Here is a 17,473-nt window from a genome sequence, read left to right as displayed (position 1 = left end):
TTTTTTTTACTTTTTTACCTATAAGAACACATCTATTGTCTCACAAAATATGTTGCTTCATATGTTACTTGTCGTGGTTGACCAGCAAAATATTTAACTACTAAATGTAGATAGAGTAAAACAAAACAACACATATATACCTTTTAACTATACACATATTACGTCTTTATAGATATACTAGTTGGAGCTTACACATTTCTTTAATTTGTAGTTTGATAAATAAATATAGTGTAATTTATGTGGTACTTCTAAAATATACACAATGAATCAAATTCTATTACACATGTAGATGTTGATATTGCTTATAATAATATGGATTTCATTTTAGTTCGTAATGATTTTACACATGATGAAAAAAATTATGTATATTGATAATATATACTCTAAGGATGCTTATAAGTAATTTAATAAGAGAAAACGCATGCACTTAAAGTGTATGAGTTTTATACTTGCATTGGTCATTGTATCATTCACCATTCACGTGTTATCATCATTGACTCTTCAAAAAAATAATAGAAAACAATTATGTATGATTTATTAACTATGTATAAATTTTTACAGTGATATCTTGTAAGTACTAAACTCATTTAATATTGATAATAATTGTACTTTTTGTCCAATTTTTTTGCCATATGGATTTAATTGAGCAACAAAAGATTGTTTTGAAATGTCAATTTTATCATTTTATTCTTAGTGTCTTTAGTCATTCAAATTTAAAAAATGTCCAATAATATGTTATTAGTCTATTTTGTTTATCAAATTATTCATCTTATCTTAACTCTTGTGATTCAACTACTATAGAAATATCATTTTTGGCAATGAAAATAACCAAACAAAACTACTTAGTAATATATATTTTCTTGCGGATAACATAGTAATTTATATTCAAAAGTAAATTGTTAAATTTTTTCTCTTAAATCTAACGTTTCTTTATATTTTTCGTTACTCAATTAATTTTAATTATAAATTATAATTAAAAATTGTTAGTGCTCCTAAAAGTTTGACCGATATCTGCCATAGCTGACAGTGCATTAGGAATAACAAAATTCCCACAAGTAATCATTATTTCTTTTTTCATGTGATGTATGAACTTGTATTCATTCACAATTCATGCCTTCATAACAATTGTAAAGAAATAAATTGGGTATATAAAAGCATCCGATCGTATTATTTTATGTTGTTTTTAACTTTTTTGTAATATTTTATCATCACAAATTTTTATTGTTGTTTAATTAGTATTTATGTAATAATAATATTTTTAAAATTGAAATATAAAATTATTAAATAATGGTAGTTAGTATTATAAAGTTTTAATAGTTTTTTAAGGTATGACGATTTAACTAGTATAACTATAACTAGTGACTTAATAATTTCATCATTAATCTAATAATTGATTATATTGATGACTGATTAAGTATAATAATAACCGTTAAGTAATATAAAATTTTACATAATAACTCAGTGTTATTGGTACAATTTTATATAACCAAAAGATGGATCAAATATAAAGTAGAAAAATATTATGGGGTGGAATTTTCTTTTGAGGATGTGGATAGGGACATGAATACCACTGTTCCTAGTTAGTTTTGCTAGATAATGACAACACTGATAATAATAACATTAGTCCTCATGAGGAACTAGTGGAGTTGGAGTATAAATAGCTTTTCAAAATAAATGGTTTTATTTATTTATTAGCTCATGATATTATGCATTTTATTAGTCTTAAACTTCAATATTGTGACAATCTTAGTCTTAATGATTTATGTTTGTTTTGTATTCATATGCTGAAAATATATACATAATATATAATTCAAATGATATATTTTAAGTTACTTTTTACTATGTTCATAAATTTTATGATTTAATATGCTTTTCGATTTTCAATTCAAAATTTAACCTCGTGATTCATGGTTTAAATCATAATTTTACAACCTTCATTGTAGGTTTATTAGTGGCGTATGATTTAACCTACGAAGGTTGGTTGCATAATATGTATAAGCTTGAAAATACAAAGGATTGATAATATACAAGTTCTGAACCACATCTGATATCTCACTTTTTTTGTATCACTTCATTTACTATCAATCGATTGGCTGAAAAAAATATTTATGTTAAAACTGTAATTATTAAATATTTTTTTGTTCAATTACATCTTCTAATACATAGAATAATACAAAATATAGGACATCAGATATACTCCCACAACTTCTCACCCGTTCACATTAGGTTATTTAGTTTACCATTTCATCTTCCAATTTTGGTTCAACTTATCCTATTTATTTTAGAGTTTCACATTTTTTGTCATTTTTATTTTTTATAAACTTCTGTCATTTTTTATTCTACGGGAGACTTATTTTCAAATACAAAATACATTATTTATATTTTTTGGTACTACTAAGACTATTCTCTCACATTTTGAGTAAAAAATTAATTTACTTCGAGATGTATGATTGTCTATCCCAAGAATGTCATTTCTAGGAATTGAACCCTTAAACTTTTGGCCGTCATGAATATCTAACAGAGTATTACACCACTAAACCAACATATTGTTGATACATATGTTTTATATCGATGTTATTAAACTTGGATCGGATAATAAACTGAAAAATGTTTTGTTTTAGTTTGGAATGGTATAATTGAATGGTGTCAAATATATAACAAATTATGTATATAAGCACATATTAAAGACGCATTATTTTCCATAATTCATTATATGATATATTATACAATATAATATGTATTATGTAAGGCGCACACTACTCAAAGAATAATAGCTAATATTTTGTTGTAAGACGCACCACATTCACCGCTAAAATATGGCTAATAAAATACACATAATTAAAGCCTTCAGGTAGAACTTAAGTAAATCACAAATCGTCACTTTAATATAAGTTTCAAAGTACGTAATTAAGAAACAACTATAAGATCACAATCATGATGACACCATAGATTGATTGATGTGTGTGGCATTTTTGGAGGTAGAAGCATTTTAAAGGAGAAAAAAAGATTTCCAATAACAGAGTAATATTTTTTTTACTTTATCAATATATCATATGTTATTTATTTTTATTATGATTGACTTTTAAATAAAACTAATACAAGTGAATAATAAATAATATCTATATATAAATATTTATATTATCAATATGTAAGATTACATTTTTTAAAAGATTGATTAGACACTTGTCAAACTCAATTTAAAATGGTGAAATTGATTGAACTTCATCATATAATATAAGCAATTTAATGGGGTGTTCCGATTTAATTTTAAAACTATTAATGATTCTCAACATATTTTATGTTTTTATTATATCTATTAAAAACATCTAATACATTCAATATACTCTCTCCATTCTATTTCTTTCATGTTTAATTATGAATGTGATTTAAGAAATCATTAAATGAATGTAAAATTTGATATAATTTAACTATAATAATCTTATTTAAACCAGCTTTGAAAATTACATTAAAGAAAATAGAAAAATAAGAGGTGTAAAAAATGAGTAATTATAATGATACAATATGAAAATTTATAATAAATATATGTTTGCTTTCTAAAATTTATAATAGTCCAGAAATGGATATCCTATTCCAGAAATTGATATCATAGCCCAGAAAGTCCAATAGAAAGGAAAAAGAGAGGTTCGGTTTGTGATGTTTTTTCAACCTTTTATACTGGATAATCTAGTATCCTTATGCATGAAGATAATGAGTTCTATATGTTTGCTTTCTAAAAGTTATTTATTTTAAATAAAATATATATGAAATGGAAAGAGTATAAGTTAATACATTCAATATATTTATTAAACTGCGTTCAATATGTTGAATATAGCTACTCCTTTTTTCATTTCTGATTGTCTTTTAAACTTATGATATATAAATTAAGAATAACAACTAATATGTCTATTTGTATTGAACTATATTATATTTTTCTAATTTATTGATATATCTCTATAATAACTATAACCATTATATTTTACACACTATTTCTGGTTAACTATTTTTTAAGAGTAAAATTATGAAAATCGTAATTAATGTTGATAGAAAGAAAGAAACAAATTATAAAAACAATTGAAAGGGAAAGGAAATATTATTACATCGCATTTAATAATACATTACATTCAATGCATCCAAGCTGAAAATGCATTCAATATGCATTTAAGTACATTCAACACAGATATAGAATTGCATTAAATATTACATTATCTATTCAATACTTTGAGTTAAAATTCATATAATATATCTATTACTAAATTCAATTACATTCCATATATTTTGATGTTTAAGATTAACACACAAATTAAGAAATATCCTTATTTATTTTCTAACATAGAAGAAATGATATAATTCATTAATCATAGGTAAAATTATTGAATGGTGATAAGATTGATTTTTTTGGCCAAACCTTGAAATTATAAAATAAAAATATATTTGAAACAAACATAAAAACCCAAAACAACAAAAAATAAGAAATTTATTGAGTCCTTTTATTTTTTAATTATACTCTTATTTATTATATCTTATTTTTCTTGCCTATTACTTCTATCATTCTCTTAATTATCAGAAGTAAACCAGAATGCAGATGTTTAGTCAAAATATATTTAATTTTTACATCATTTAATAAATTTTAAATTTATGTGTATAATCTTAAACTTCAAAATATAAGAAATTGATGAAGTAAAATGCATTCAATAAATATATTAAAACTACATCCATTACATTCCAAATAGGTATGTATGAATTGTATTCAACCCTATATACACCCAATGAATCCCATGTTAAAATTCATTTAATATATATGTCACCAAAATATTTCATTTAATGTATACCAATAATGAAATCTTAATCATTTAAAGTACAACATGTTACATGAATCAAATAACACCATAATATTATGATAAGAGATCTATTTACTTCATGATTAAGTTAAAAAAACTTACTTTACATCTTAGTCATTCATTTTATGAAAATATAACGTTTCACGCGATTTGAATTAGATAGTAGATATGAACTATTAGATTTTTATATAATGAATGATTAAGATGTGGAGTAAGTGAATAACATCTCTGACGTTATATTATAAACTATGTTATTTAACAAAATACTAATATCTGAATCTTTCATATTCATTTGGCATATGAATTTTTTTCATGAAAAGGTAGAATTAAAATATAATATTATTCAATTAAAATACATTAAATAAATTTATTAATAATGTTTTTGCATTCCTTATTTTTGTTCTCCAAGTTAATACGCGGTGAAAACATTAAAAGAGTATTATATATTGTCTAAAATGTCTCTATTTATTTCTTAATAGATAGTAGAAAATGTGGAAATAATTAATAAAAATAATTATTGAATGATGATATAATTGGAAAACAAGTTTGATCAACGCTTAAAATTTTAAAGAAATAATTGTTTAAGAAAACAAAACCTAAAACAATCTAGAATAGAAAGAATATACTATTCACTATTAAAGAAATACATTTGAAGCAAAGGTGCATTATTAATTTCCTTCATTATTGAAAAGTAAAATCAAAGGACAGATATTCTTATTAGGAAAGTTGAAACTTATTGATTAAATAGCAATTTAAAAAAAAATATTTTATAAAATAACAAATAAGTCATAAAGGAATCCCCAATCACGTAAAAATTAACATTAGAAGAAATTTTTATGTGTGATCTATAATGTATTATAAAATATGAAAGAAGGTTTATCAAACATTACTGAGTTCATCAATATTGTTAGTTCGGTTTCCTATATTAAATAGTTTTGCATTGTTCTTCATTGTGTAAAATATACCATCTAGATTTCTTGTTGCATCAATAGTTACATCTTTTATTAATTTATTAAATAGGGCCTTTAGGTGGTAAGTTTCAGGATTGTGAATAATAACCTATCTTCTTCCCAACAATATGTATTATTTTATGTGTTATGAGTTATTATGATTAGTCAAAAAAATTAATAATTATATTTTTTAATTTAAATATATTTTCTTTGATAAATCATAACTCATAATGTATGGAGTAGTATATATTGTGGAACATAAAATTATATCCTACGATTATATTTATGCATGCAAGCTTAGACACAAACATGGAGTGTCAAATAAGTTAACTTCAGCAAGCAACCGCTGAAGTTTGCAAATGTCAAAAGGTTGACTACTTGCAACACTTTTCCATTCAAGGTGTCAAAGAAGTTAAAATTTGGTTACATATGTTACAAAACAAAACTTGATAATATGACATAAGGTACTATTCGATTTTACATACATCAAAAAGTTTAAGATTTTAAGTTTAAAGTTAAATTTTTGTGAACAATATTTATTGGGAGAGAAAATCACATGTAAAAAATGATTAGTTCGTTATTCATAAGGTAAATACCATTTGTTATATCAAACAAAAAACTTATATAACCTTCCACGCTTTTGAGCATTAACTATTGCATATTTTTCTGTGCAAATCACTAGGCAATAGAAACTTGCAGTAGTTCTTTGGCAATACTAATGCATTCTGTCATGGGGCAATTTGTTTTAATTGCATTTGCTTCTATCTGAAACCTGAAGGCAGCATATTCACTCTCTGCAACAAAACAGCATAGAAGGTAAGTAAATCTCTGATTTCTAAATCTTTTTTTGGAGTCAACATGAACAATCTATGAACTATGATCCAACTATTTCATTCTACTAAACTCACAGAACAAAGTGACATGACACAAAAATAAAAGTCACATTCCTATTTTTGTTTGGTTACTTAGTGCATCCGGAATCTAGTTACCAGTTTTGGTAACTTCATATTTTTGCTCAATTAGCTAAGATGTGTTGTGCCATGTGAACAACAGAATCTTTTTACCATAAGATGTATTCACATTTTAAAAAAAATCACACTATGTATCAATCATATATAAGTAATGCTATATACACAAATAGTTAAGTCATTGACTAATTTATATACATCATATAATAATCATAGAAGAGCTCAAGAAAGAAGAATAACTCCCAAACAAATCAACATCAATGAAATCAAAGAAACTCTTCTGTATATAAAAATCAGTCATACCCATCATTTGCCACAACAAAATCAGCTTCAGCCAAATACCGAAGTGACCGAATTCTACATCCATACCAATGGTGTCAAATTCCAAACCCATTTCAGTTTTGTACTCACAATTTACGCATAATTTTGGGGTTAATGCGATAACTTGTACTGGGTATGTTAAAGTTATTGATTTTAGCACAATGGGACCGATGGGCGTACTGAAATTCTGTGATTTATGAACTGGGTATGTTAAAGTTGGTGACTTTGCAACAAATGAATAAACGGGTATGCTAAAATTCCAGGATTTCTGAACTGGGTATGAACAGTACATTGAATTTAGTATCATTGGATAAAGAGGTTTGGGGGAAGAAGAAGGATAGTATGAACGCGGGAAAATGTTGACTTTTACAGATGTAACTGATATTTTATTTATTTGAGGATGATAAAAAATCAAAGACCCCAATTTAATTAATTCAATTACACGTGTGTTGATAAGAAAGACGACCAGAGATAAATGATATAATGTTATTTGAAAAAGTTTGAATTTTTTATGTTTATTTTTTGGTATATATTTAAGGTAGAGACAGTGTTTCTGACACAAAATACATTTGATTCACCACATACAAAACCCAAATTCTCTAAGTACCCACAGTGGGGACCACCATAACTCTGTCTCTCTCTCTCTCTCTCTCTCTCTCTTACAGTGTTTTCTTCAATGGCTTTGAAGAAGAACAACCTTTGAAGAAGAAGAAGCTTTGAGGAAGAAGAAAAAGAAGAGAGTTTCTCTTCTCCTCTTCCGCCTTAGAATTTTATAGTTGTGTCAGTAGTAACATTGGCGTATGATGTTCTGTCGGTACTGTTATTTTGAGGTTCAGAGGTTTCAGAAGATAAAAGGCTAACACTTTTTCTCATTTCTTTAGGTATCACTTTCTTTCTCTCCTTTACTTATCTGAACTTTTGTTGTAATGGGTGATGATCAATGAGAGACTTTCATGGGAGAATTCTGTGACCTCAAAGTTCCATTTTTTTCTGACAGAATCTTCAGTTTCTTTTGTTTTTTCATGATTATCAATGTACCTTATGGAATGAGCTTTATCACACTGATAAGGTTGTTATATTGTGGTATGGAGGTTACAGGGATTAAACTGTTACATCTATTCTTCTCATACCCAACCGAAGCCTAGGACACCCATTTGATCAATGTACCTTCATTTATGTTCCCTATTATTTGTACAGTTGACTTTTCTAACCTTTCCCGGTGAAGAACCAAGCTTTTACTTCCTTTTGAATTGGGACTAAGGTTTTTGGTGTCATTTTCTTCTGTAATTTCCTTGAAACTGAATTTGTGTGGATATTTATATCTGTTCCATTTGATTTATCTGATGTCACTTCTGAAACCATAGCAAGGAGATTGTTCTCTTCTATACAGATGAGATAGATGGACAATAAAATTTTACAAACCAAAGTACCAAACGGAAGTGTTTAACCACTGAATTGCAGCGAACATATCGTAGCCATCAAATCAGTTTATAAACCAATCTGGTATTTTCATGTGAAACCAGTTTGATTAGCTATTTGATATGAGGTTAACTAAACCAAATAATTAGTATTTTCTTTACATTTTATGCATATCTCACACCCAGGCTGCAGTGCATTTTGGTCAGTTTGTAATACACAACCAGACCGAACTTTGTTTATCCCTAACAGTATCCAACTTTGCTCTGATGTCGACACTTGTAACTTGTAGCATGCATTCATTTTCACATATTTGATAATTTATGTGCAGTGATTTCAGTTGATTCTGATATATTGTGCTTGTGGTGTTGTTTAGGTTTTTTTGCTGGAGAGCTGAGTTCTGCATTTGAAGCTATGGTAAATACACAACCAAGTATGTTACCCTCCTCCTTGTTTAACCAAAAACCTTTATCACTTGATGAAGAACTCTGGCTATTTGCTGAAGAGAGGGCCCAAGAGATATTATGGGTAGTTCAACCTAATGTACTTTCTGAGGCGATCAGAAAGGAGGTTATCAATTATGTTAAGAGGCTGATTATGAGTTACTACGGAGCAGAGGTTAGAATATTTTGATCCATTTTTCGTATTTTTAACTTTCTATTGGAGTACGTTTTTACATTTACTAATTTCTTATTTTATCCAAGTTGCTTTCTTGCCCGCATAATTAATTGGTTCTTATGCTTGCCGTGTTAAATATTTTTCTATGTATCAGATCCATTGATTGATGCTATGAATGTTTTTCTTATTTCTGTTTAGAAATGGTTATTCAAATTTCTTTCCATTTTATGTTTCATTCCGTGTTCCTTTCCTTTTAGGAGCTGCTACTGCTAGATCGTGATATGGTTTACTACCTTAAGTTGTTTTACTTCTTTTTTCTTTTATATTGGTTATCAACTTGTCATTGTTATTTGATTCCAACTACCATGTTGCTATCATCCCTTAGAATTTAATTGCCTAGATTGACTCCTCCCCCTGGATGTGCGATTTTCAGCCACAACGTCAGAATAGTATTGAGGTGTATTTGCAATTGATGGATTACTTGGATGACCATTTGATGAGTTGGACAAATTTGTTTGAAAGAACTTGGTTCATATCCAAATTATAGATGATTGTTATTTTTACCTTTTACTTCTGGTGTTTTTTAAATCTATAAGCTTTTAGGTGCTAATGACAGTTGATTTCATCATGTTTATGCTATTTGAAGTGGTTACCATCATTGCATATCTTACCTTGTTGCGGGCCACCTGCAGGTCGCCCCATTTGGATCAGTCCCGCTAAAAACCTATCTTCCTGATGGAGATATTGACTTCACAGTTCTCACTCATGACAACGCAGACGGGGATTTGGCACAAACAGTATGCAATATACTTGAATGTGAAAAAAATTCCGGACAGGACGTAAAAGACATACAACATATACGTGCACAGGTTTGGAGACAAAGTTTCTTTTTGAATTGTTAAAGTTCTGATTTCTTTGATATTTTATTCTTTTTAACTCTTGTCTTGAAGATTTTGTCATTTGTTTTGTTGGCTTGCATGTTTTATCAGTGCACATAGGATCAGAGTATATTTGTTTTCTTGTAGCATTGCAGTCAGAAGAATCTTGCATTTACATACACCTCTAAAACCTTGAATACAATAGTCACTTTGGATCATGCAATTGTCGAGTTTAAAAGGAAAATTAGTACAAATAATCAACACAGCTGACAACTACATGAAAGCTACTTTAATCCCTAATAATCATATCCTAATAGTCCATTTCTTCCATAGTCCATTATTTCTAACTGTTTATGGTGCTGAGATTTGTTTCCAAACATTCAAGATGTTCTTGTTGCTTCTAAATAAAGGATTAGAGTAATTAATATTAAATTATCGGAGCTACTTATTTTCATTCACTACTGGAAAGTTTGGGATCTGTAACAACTACTTTAACCGTATGATGTTTTGATTTCTTTTGGGACCCATACGAGGTTTTATCGAGGCTTCATTTCTCCCCCCATGCCAGTGTCTATTGTCCAATCACTTTTTCATTTTCATGGAATAGCCTTAATGGGATTTTATGCATTGGCTTACTGATAGTAAATCGAAGGATTGGAATGCTTCAATTACTTCATTTACTAAGGATGCTGGATATGGAGTTTGGTTTTATTTGTGTGGTCAAGGAATAGGAAACTACCCATCATTTCATGCTGCTTCTAGATATAAATGCATTGACAAATGAGGAATGTGATGGCAAGAGGTTTGCTTCCTAAAAAGGATAAAATTTATAACTTAAAAGGGACTTGACCTCTTAGATAGATACTAAAATACCTATTGCAGTTTCTCATTGGGCATCCGACTAACTTTATCGTCTCATGGAACATCTCCACTGTCATTATTGTTTCTTTATATTCAAAATTATGCCATTTTCCGGCATGCTCTTACAAAGTAGTATTTAATGCTTATATACCAAATGATATCTCGCAACATTACCTGACTCCTTTTTTATGTTTGGATGATCGACTACAGGTTCAGGTTGTGAAATGCACAGTGAAAGGTCTAGCAGTAGACATCTCTTTTAATCAGATGGCGGGATTCTATGCTCTACGCTTTTTGGAGGAGGTAAAATCTTATTTGTGCTAATTAATTTTATGTACATATTCTCTGCTCCTTTTCACTTTTCTTGACATTTTGGTCTCATTTTCCTGCTTTGTTTTTATGTATTTGTTTTACTTCCCCTTCCCTTTCTACAGAACAATCCTGTAGAGAATAATATCCAATAAACTATATAGCCTCCTCCATTCATTCAGATTGCTATTAAATAGCCTCAATGTTGAGTTATTTATTTTCTTAGTCCCTTTCCATTCTTATCCACATGCATTTTCTTGACAATTGATCGATATCAGTTATTTCACTCGCTCGCTCTGCTACCATACTTTATCCATTTCTGTTTGAAATTAGTTTTTTTCCTTATTAGATTGATCAGCTTCTTGGGAGAAACCATCTTTTCAAACACAGTATCATCTTAATCAAATCTTGGCTCTACTATGAAAGCCGGATTCTTGGTGCACACCATGGCTTGTTATCAACATATGCAGTCGAAATATTAGTGTTGTATATTGTCAATCGCTTTCATTCATCTGTGGGCGGTCCTCTAGAGGTGAGTCGAGTCTTCCGTCAATATTCTTTGCCCCTTGAGACTTTCTATTTACATCCAATGGAAAAGAAAACCGCTTAACAGCTATAACTAGCAGGTGCTATACAGATTTTTGGACTACTATGGTAAATTTGATTGGGAGACTAATTATATCAGTGTAGATGGTCCTAAAGCCTTATCTACCCTTCCAGAAATTGTTGGTAAGTGTTATTGAAGTGCATAAGAAAATGGATGTATTCAGATTTGACGGGATCATTTCTTTTTAATCTTCAGTAATACCAACTCATTTTCTTGTTGCAGAGACACCAGAATGTGATCAGGTTGGATTCTTGCTCAGTAAAGAGTTTCTGAGAAGTTATAGGGATATGTCCTTTGTTCAAGCAACAGTGTCGGGGACTAAAACCAATCAATTTACCACCAAGTTCATGAACATCTTGGATCCTCTAAAAAGCACCAACAATCTAGGCCGCAGTGTCAGCATAGGTATTTTTCCTCACTAAAAATCAATTGATTATAATGTTATTTTTTGTTCTTATTTTAATTGTGTGCTTTCTGATATCAAACTTCATAATGTTTTAAGGATTTGAGAAATTTCATTGCTCCTAATGTTACCCCGTGGAAAGTATTTGTAGTTTGGTTACTACAATGTTGCATGCTAGTAACAAATGCCTCAAGGCTTGCTCCAATATCATCACACATGTTTATACTTAATATTTTATATCTAAATATGCTTCGGTGATGCTGGAATGATAATGGAAATTGCGATGTTTCTTGACATTATTTGAAATTTCTAATGATGACATTTTCAAACGGCGTACTTCTCTTTCACTTATTTCCCAACGTTTTACTTATTTTCTACAGGCAATTTACATCGAATAAAAATGGCTCTTTCCTATGGTGCACGAAAGCTTAAGGATATCCTAATGCTTCCAGGAGCAGGCCTGGGTGCAGGAATTGAGCGTTTTTTCAAGATGACTTTGGATAGAAATGGAAAAGGAGTAAGGCCAGATGTTGATGTTCCTGTCGCTACATTTGGTACGGGAAGATCTGAAGAGTCTGACCTCCGTGGAGATTGTGACAGTTACTATGTTTGCTTACAACATGTTCAGTCGTATCGTGATTACACCGTGCCACTCACTGCACATGCCAGTTTTCTGCCATCTCCTTCTCTGGCTGATATGCATGCACCGCCGACATACTATCATCCAATGGGTAACAACATATATGTCCCAGGGCAGACACACTATCATCCAAATGCTCCACATGCAACTTATTACCTTGAAGAAAATCTCATGGGGTCGACACTCTATCATCTGAATGCTCCACAAGAAACTTACAGCCCTGTAGAAAATGTTCCAGCACAGACACTCTATCACCCAAATGCTCCACAAGAAACTTACAGCCATGTAGAAAATGTTCCAGCACAGACACTCTATCACCCGAATGCTCCACAAGAAACTTACAGCCCTGTAGAAAATGTTCCAGCACAGACATTCTATCAACCAACTGCTTCACAAGCTACTTACAGCCTTGAAAAAAATGTGAAATCGAGAGGAACGGGCCCATATATACCAGACATGGTATATTGTTTTTGTTATCAACCTTTTATTTATTAATATTATGATAGATTGCTGTATCATCTCTAAAATGGTTGGATTTTGCAGACTCGTAATTTATACCGGGATTTGCAAGCAAGGATGACCAAGCCAAGGAGATTTAACCCTGGGAACCGAATAGTGTTGCCCAAATCACCTCTAAGTAAGGAACCAGTGGAGGATGAGGTTCATTCTGAGACAGACACAAATGATAAGTCAAGATCATTTGAGCTCGCAAATGAAGATTTCCCTGTGCTTCCAGCCATCCGCAAGACAATCCCAGCAGAAGGCGTGGATGGTAATTCGAGTTCAACGGAGGAGTTCTCTCCTCTTCCAAGCATTCGCCAGACATCAGAAGCCCTAGAGGCTGTTAAGTTAACTGGGCAGGCCAGGAATTCATCTTCATCCCAACTGAATATTGAGCTGTCAAACAAAAAATTCCCTGTTCCTCTTAACATTCGCAAGACCAGCCCTTCAGAACCCCAAGGGTCTGTGAAGTTAGCTGAGCAGACCGGGCATTCCTCTTTGCCCAAACTGAAAATTGAGCTCACTGATGAAGAATTCCCTCTTCTTTCGAGCATGTGCAAGACCAGCCAATCAAAATCTCAAGGGTCTGTTATGTTAACTGGGAAGGCCAGTAATTCCTCTCCATCTCAACTGAAAAATGTGCTCATGAATGAAGAATTCCCTCCTCTTCCAATCATTCGCAAGACCAAACCAGAAGGCCAAGCGTCTGTTCAGTTACATGAGGAAGCTATGAGTTCCTCTTCACCCCTACTGAAGATTGAGTTTGGAACTTACAACAAGTCAAAGTCACTGACAAAACCAACTTGGCCAGCCAAGGCTGAAAAAGATCGCTCGGGTGTTTTATCGTCTGGAGGCACTATGCTAGTTGTCCCGAAGGTGGCAAAGGAAGGTACTGAGAGCAATGAAGACAGGAGCTGGATTGACAGTATTTAACATACAGGCATTTATAGGATGGACATATCAGTTTAGTTCTAATATATGCTGCATTTAAGATAATAATTAATATATCTTTGTTTCAAAGATATAGTTTAAGCAAAAACTAGAATTGGTTGCTGGTGATTTTCTACCATGGGTAGGGATATAGGACCAATTTTCTGCTGTCTTTTGCCCTTATACATACACCTTGCCCTTCTCTTTGTTGAGAAGAGCTATTGGAACAGACTTAAAATATATTTTCTCTTTTATAGTCCAAAAGAAATTGTACTCTTGTACATCATATCTTTTTATAGTAAATCAAAGAACATGTTGGATACAATGCTTTGTACAGCTCAGCTTCAAACCTATGTGATCACAGGCAAGCTTGTAAAGCAACATTATAATTCTGAGTTTTTTGTTTTGATGGCTAATGATTTATTGTAGGTACCTTCTGCTGTTAATATTTTTTTGCTACTACCAAGAGTATTCCCTCACCAAGGTGAACTAATCACAAGAAATACTGTTCTGTTTTAAGTGATAAAATGCTATGGTAATGGTACTTATTTTTTTTTATAAAAATGCTTTTGAGTATCAATGACCGAATAAAGGACTTAATTTTTTTAGAGTCTTCGAATATATCTCTACCTAGAGGGAAAATTTAAGAGAAAGAAAGGTAGATAAACAAAGATACAGAGTTGAATGCAGCCTTTTCTTCCACTGATCCGAATCCTCATTACCTAAAATTGATTCTAATTCTAGGAACTATATTTAAGATCATATATTTAATTTAAGCATTGGTGCTCAATATGAGTAGTAGTCAGCATTATTACTTACTAATCAGTAATCACCATTACTTACCATAATAGCATCAAAGTTTGATTGTAAATGTAACTGATTGTGTGAGTTCTATTTCCTACATGGAAATAATTTTTTCATACCAGTTAATACGCTTGAATATGATGTTTCAATATCTTCAATTTTTCTTCGGTAATGATTTTGGAATTTTAATAACCTAAAACATTAGGGTAATTTAATATCATCATGCTGTGTATCCTTGTGACAAGAGGAAATCATCAGAAAATTGGAACATGCTATAGATTATGGTATGTTCAATATTTGCTAGAATGGAAAGTCACCTGGCGAGTTTTCAGCACAGACAAGACATCAATGTGTTACCTTGGTATATTGATATCTAGTACAATACTCCGAGATTTAATAAGACCTTACCTTACTAGACCAATTGGTTATCGTTATGTTTATATACTACACGGGTCGACCATCCTGTAACAAATCATATGATTTAATAATTTTACTTGCGCCATATCAGTCCTAACCTTATCATCACTTTCCTTATACGCCAATAAGAATTTTTAATAACAAGTGATTGATTAGAAATAATTGTAGTTTCATAGCACTAATCAACTTCTACATATTAAGAAGTAGATTGTGCAATAACAGCTAATAAGCATAGTCATGTTTCCCAAGAAGATGTAAGGATGTCTACCAACAACAATAAAAAGTAAACAAAACCATACTTATATTAGTTATTCATTGAACCAACAAGAACAAAGATAATAATTTATGGAACTATATCTTTTGGTTCAACAAAAGTTGATGATGGAGGAGTAGTAGAATGAACAGCCTCATCACAATAACCCTCTAACACATCAGTTTCTTCACCAGTGAACCCAAGTGAATGAACAATATTAGGCCAGCAATCATGTTGAATCACCCTAATTGCATGGCAACAACCATTTCCTAAGTAAGTCTCACCATTGAGAAAAAACATAATGATTTCACCACTGCATGCTTGGATTTGGAAGAGTGAGTCCCAACAGTTCGAGGATGAAGTACCATCCTCTAGCTTCAGCCGCGCCACGAGGCTCAAGGTTGATGGGTTGGACAATGGTCTAGACATGGCCATGGGTGATGATAAGAGCAAAACCAAAAGAGTGAAGAGAATGCAGAGATTGTGAGTGGAAGCCATCATAGTTTTAGAAGTGGAAAAAAGTGAGTATTAGTGAGGATGGTGATTTTGGAGAAAACTAGCTTAGATTTTATATAAGAGGGTGTTTAGTAACAGTTGGTATATGTAGAGAGGAGTTGAAGGGTGTGAAAATAATTATGCAGTGGTTGTTACACAAGAGCAACTGAAGCTAATTGATTCTAAAGTGCCTTTGTATCTCCTTTATAATTTGGCTGGACACTTAATTCTTTAGAACTATCATAAGAGATGGATAAATACGTAAGAGAATTACTATATTTACTAAAATATATTTTAGCAGTTGGTTTTTGGTTTCTAATTTTTTTTTTGTATTTTATCACCATTTTCTAATAACTGTATATTTAAAAAAATAATTCAAATTTTGAAACAATTACATAATTTAATTTGATAATTTTATATTAGAAACATTACAATTAAACGAACTCATAATTGTGTATATTTTTGTGTGTGTTTTAGCTTTAGCATACTTCGTATTCGTAACTGATATAAGTATTTATTTTTATGAACTAGTTACTATAAAGTATGTTTACAGGCAATATAAAATCAACATTACCAGTGAGGATCGATAATAAATGGTTGTGCTTTTAAAGGGTAAATGAAAAGATTAAAATTATACTAGTCATACATTTTTTTTCAAAAGATTAAACTAATAATTTCCGTTCATAATTGACTCAAATCCAAAGAAGCCTTGAACGGTCATCGCAGGATGCAATCATATTCTTCTGTATCGGTTAAAAAACTTAAAAAAGATCAATACATGGATAAGAACTCAAGTATTTTATTTGCTTTATTGTATTGCAATTTTCATAGGCTTGTTTCATTCACTATTTTTAGTAAGGATCCAACTCTCACACAAACTCTTACATAAATTAAGTTCGGGGAATGAATGAAAAACTTGGGAAGGTAGTGAATATAAGTCTATTTAGTGAACTTAGAAATAGGGTATTCACCTTAGCTCTATTGGCTAACATTAGGCTTTTAGGAGTTATGATGGAAAGAGAAGAGGGATCAAAAGATTAAAACCGTACGGGTTATCAAACCAGTCAGGGTACTGGTATAGTGGTACAATGGTTCAACCAGTGGTTCAGTAATTAAACCGCATGCCGGTTAAACTGGACATACCTACTTATATTTATATATATATAAACCTATAACAAAAAAATTCTAAATAGGTAGATACTCAAATTTATAATCCATATTTATAATCTATTCAAAATTCATATAAATAAACAACTTTAAGTCT

General features: G+C 30.7%; 2 protein-coding genes across 2 annotated transcripts; one reads left to right on the top strand and one right to left on the bottom strand.

The window, feature by feature from the left end:
* The first annotated feature begins 7,668 nt into the window (after nt 1–7,668).
* Nucleotides 7,669–14,589, top strand: LOC109337684. The gene is made up of 9 exons (XM_019574708.1): nt 7,669–7,958; nt 8,870–9,111; nt 9,804–9,980; nt 11,061–11,153; nt 11,509–11,691; nt 11,786–11,888; nt 11,989–12,171; nt 12,550–13,268; nt 13,353–14,589. Exons 2-9 carry the CDS (start codon nt 8,908–8,910, stop codon nt 14,241–14,243), a joined length of 2,553 nt encoding a protein of 850 aa, XP_019430253.1. The 5' UTR covers nt 7,669–7,958; nt 8,870–8,907; the 3' UTR covers nt 14,244–14,589.
* A 1,162-nt stretch (nt 14,590–15,751) lies between these two features.
* On the bottom strand, nt 15,752–16,416 carry LOC109337683 (egg cell-secreted protein 1.1-like). The gene has a single exon (XM_019574707.1). It carries the CDS (start codon nt 16,213–16,215, stop codon nt 15,805–15,807), a length of 411 nt encoding a protein of 136 aa, XP_019430252.1. The 5' UTR covers nt 16,216–16,416; the 3' UTR covers nt 15,752–15,804.
* Nucleotides 16,417–17,473: the final 1,057 nt, after the last annotated feature.

The sequence above is a fragment of the Lupinus angustifolius genome, unplaced genomic scaffold, assembly GCF_001865875.1.
Source record: "Lupinus angustifolius cultivar Tanjil unplaced genomic scaffold, LupAngTanjil_v1.0 Scaffold_9_143, whole genome shotgun sequence".
In the NCBI taxonomy this organism is placed as follows: domain Eukaryota; kingdom Viridiplantae; phylum Streptophyta; class Magnoliopsida; order Fabales; family Fabaceae; genus Lupinus; species Lupinus angustifolius.
This window is presented reverse-complemented; position numbering and strand designations above follow the sequence as displayed.

Bases quoted from the DNA above. Each gene is read 5' to 3' on its own strand.
- LOC109337683 (XM_019574707.1), bottom strand. From the start codon at position 16,215: ATGATGGCTTCCACTCACAATCTCTGCATTCTCTTCACTCTTTTGGTT.
- LOC109337684 (XM_019574708.1), top strand. From the start codon at position 8,908: ATGGTAAATACACAACCAAGTATGTTACCCTCCTCCTTGTTTAACCAA. The intron at 9,981-11,060 runs GTTTGGAGACAA...GATCGACTACAG, and splicing joins TACAACATATACGTGCACAG to GTTCAGGTTGTGAAATGCAC. The intron at 11,889-11,988 runs GTAAGTGTTATT...TTCTTGTTGCAG, and splicing joins TACCCTTCCAGAAATTGTTG to AGACACCAGAATGTGATCAG.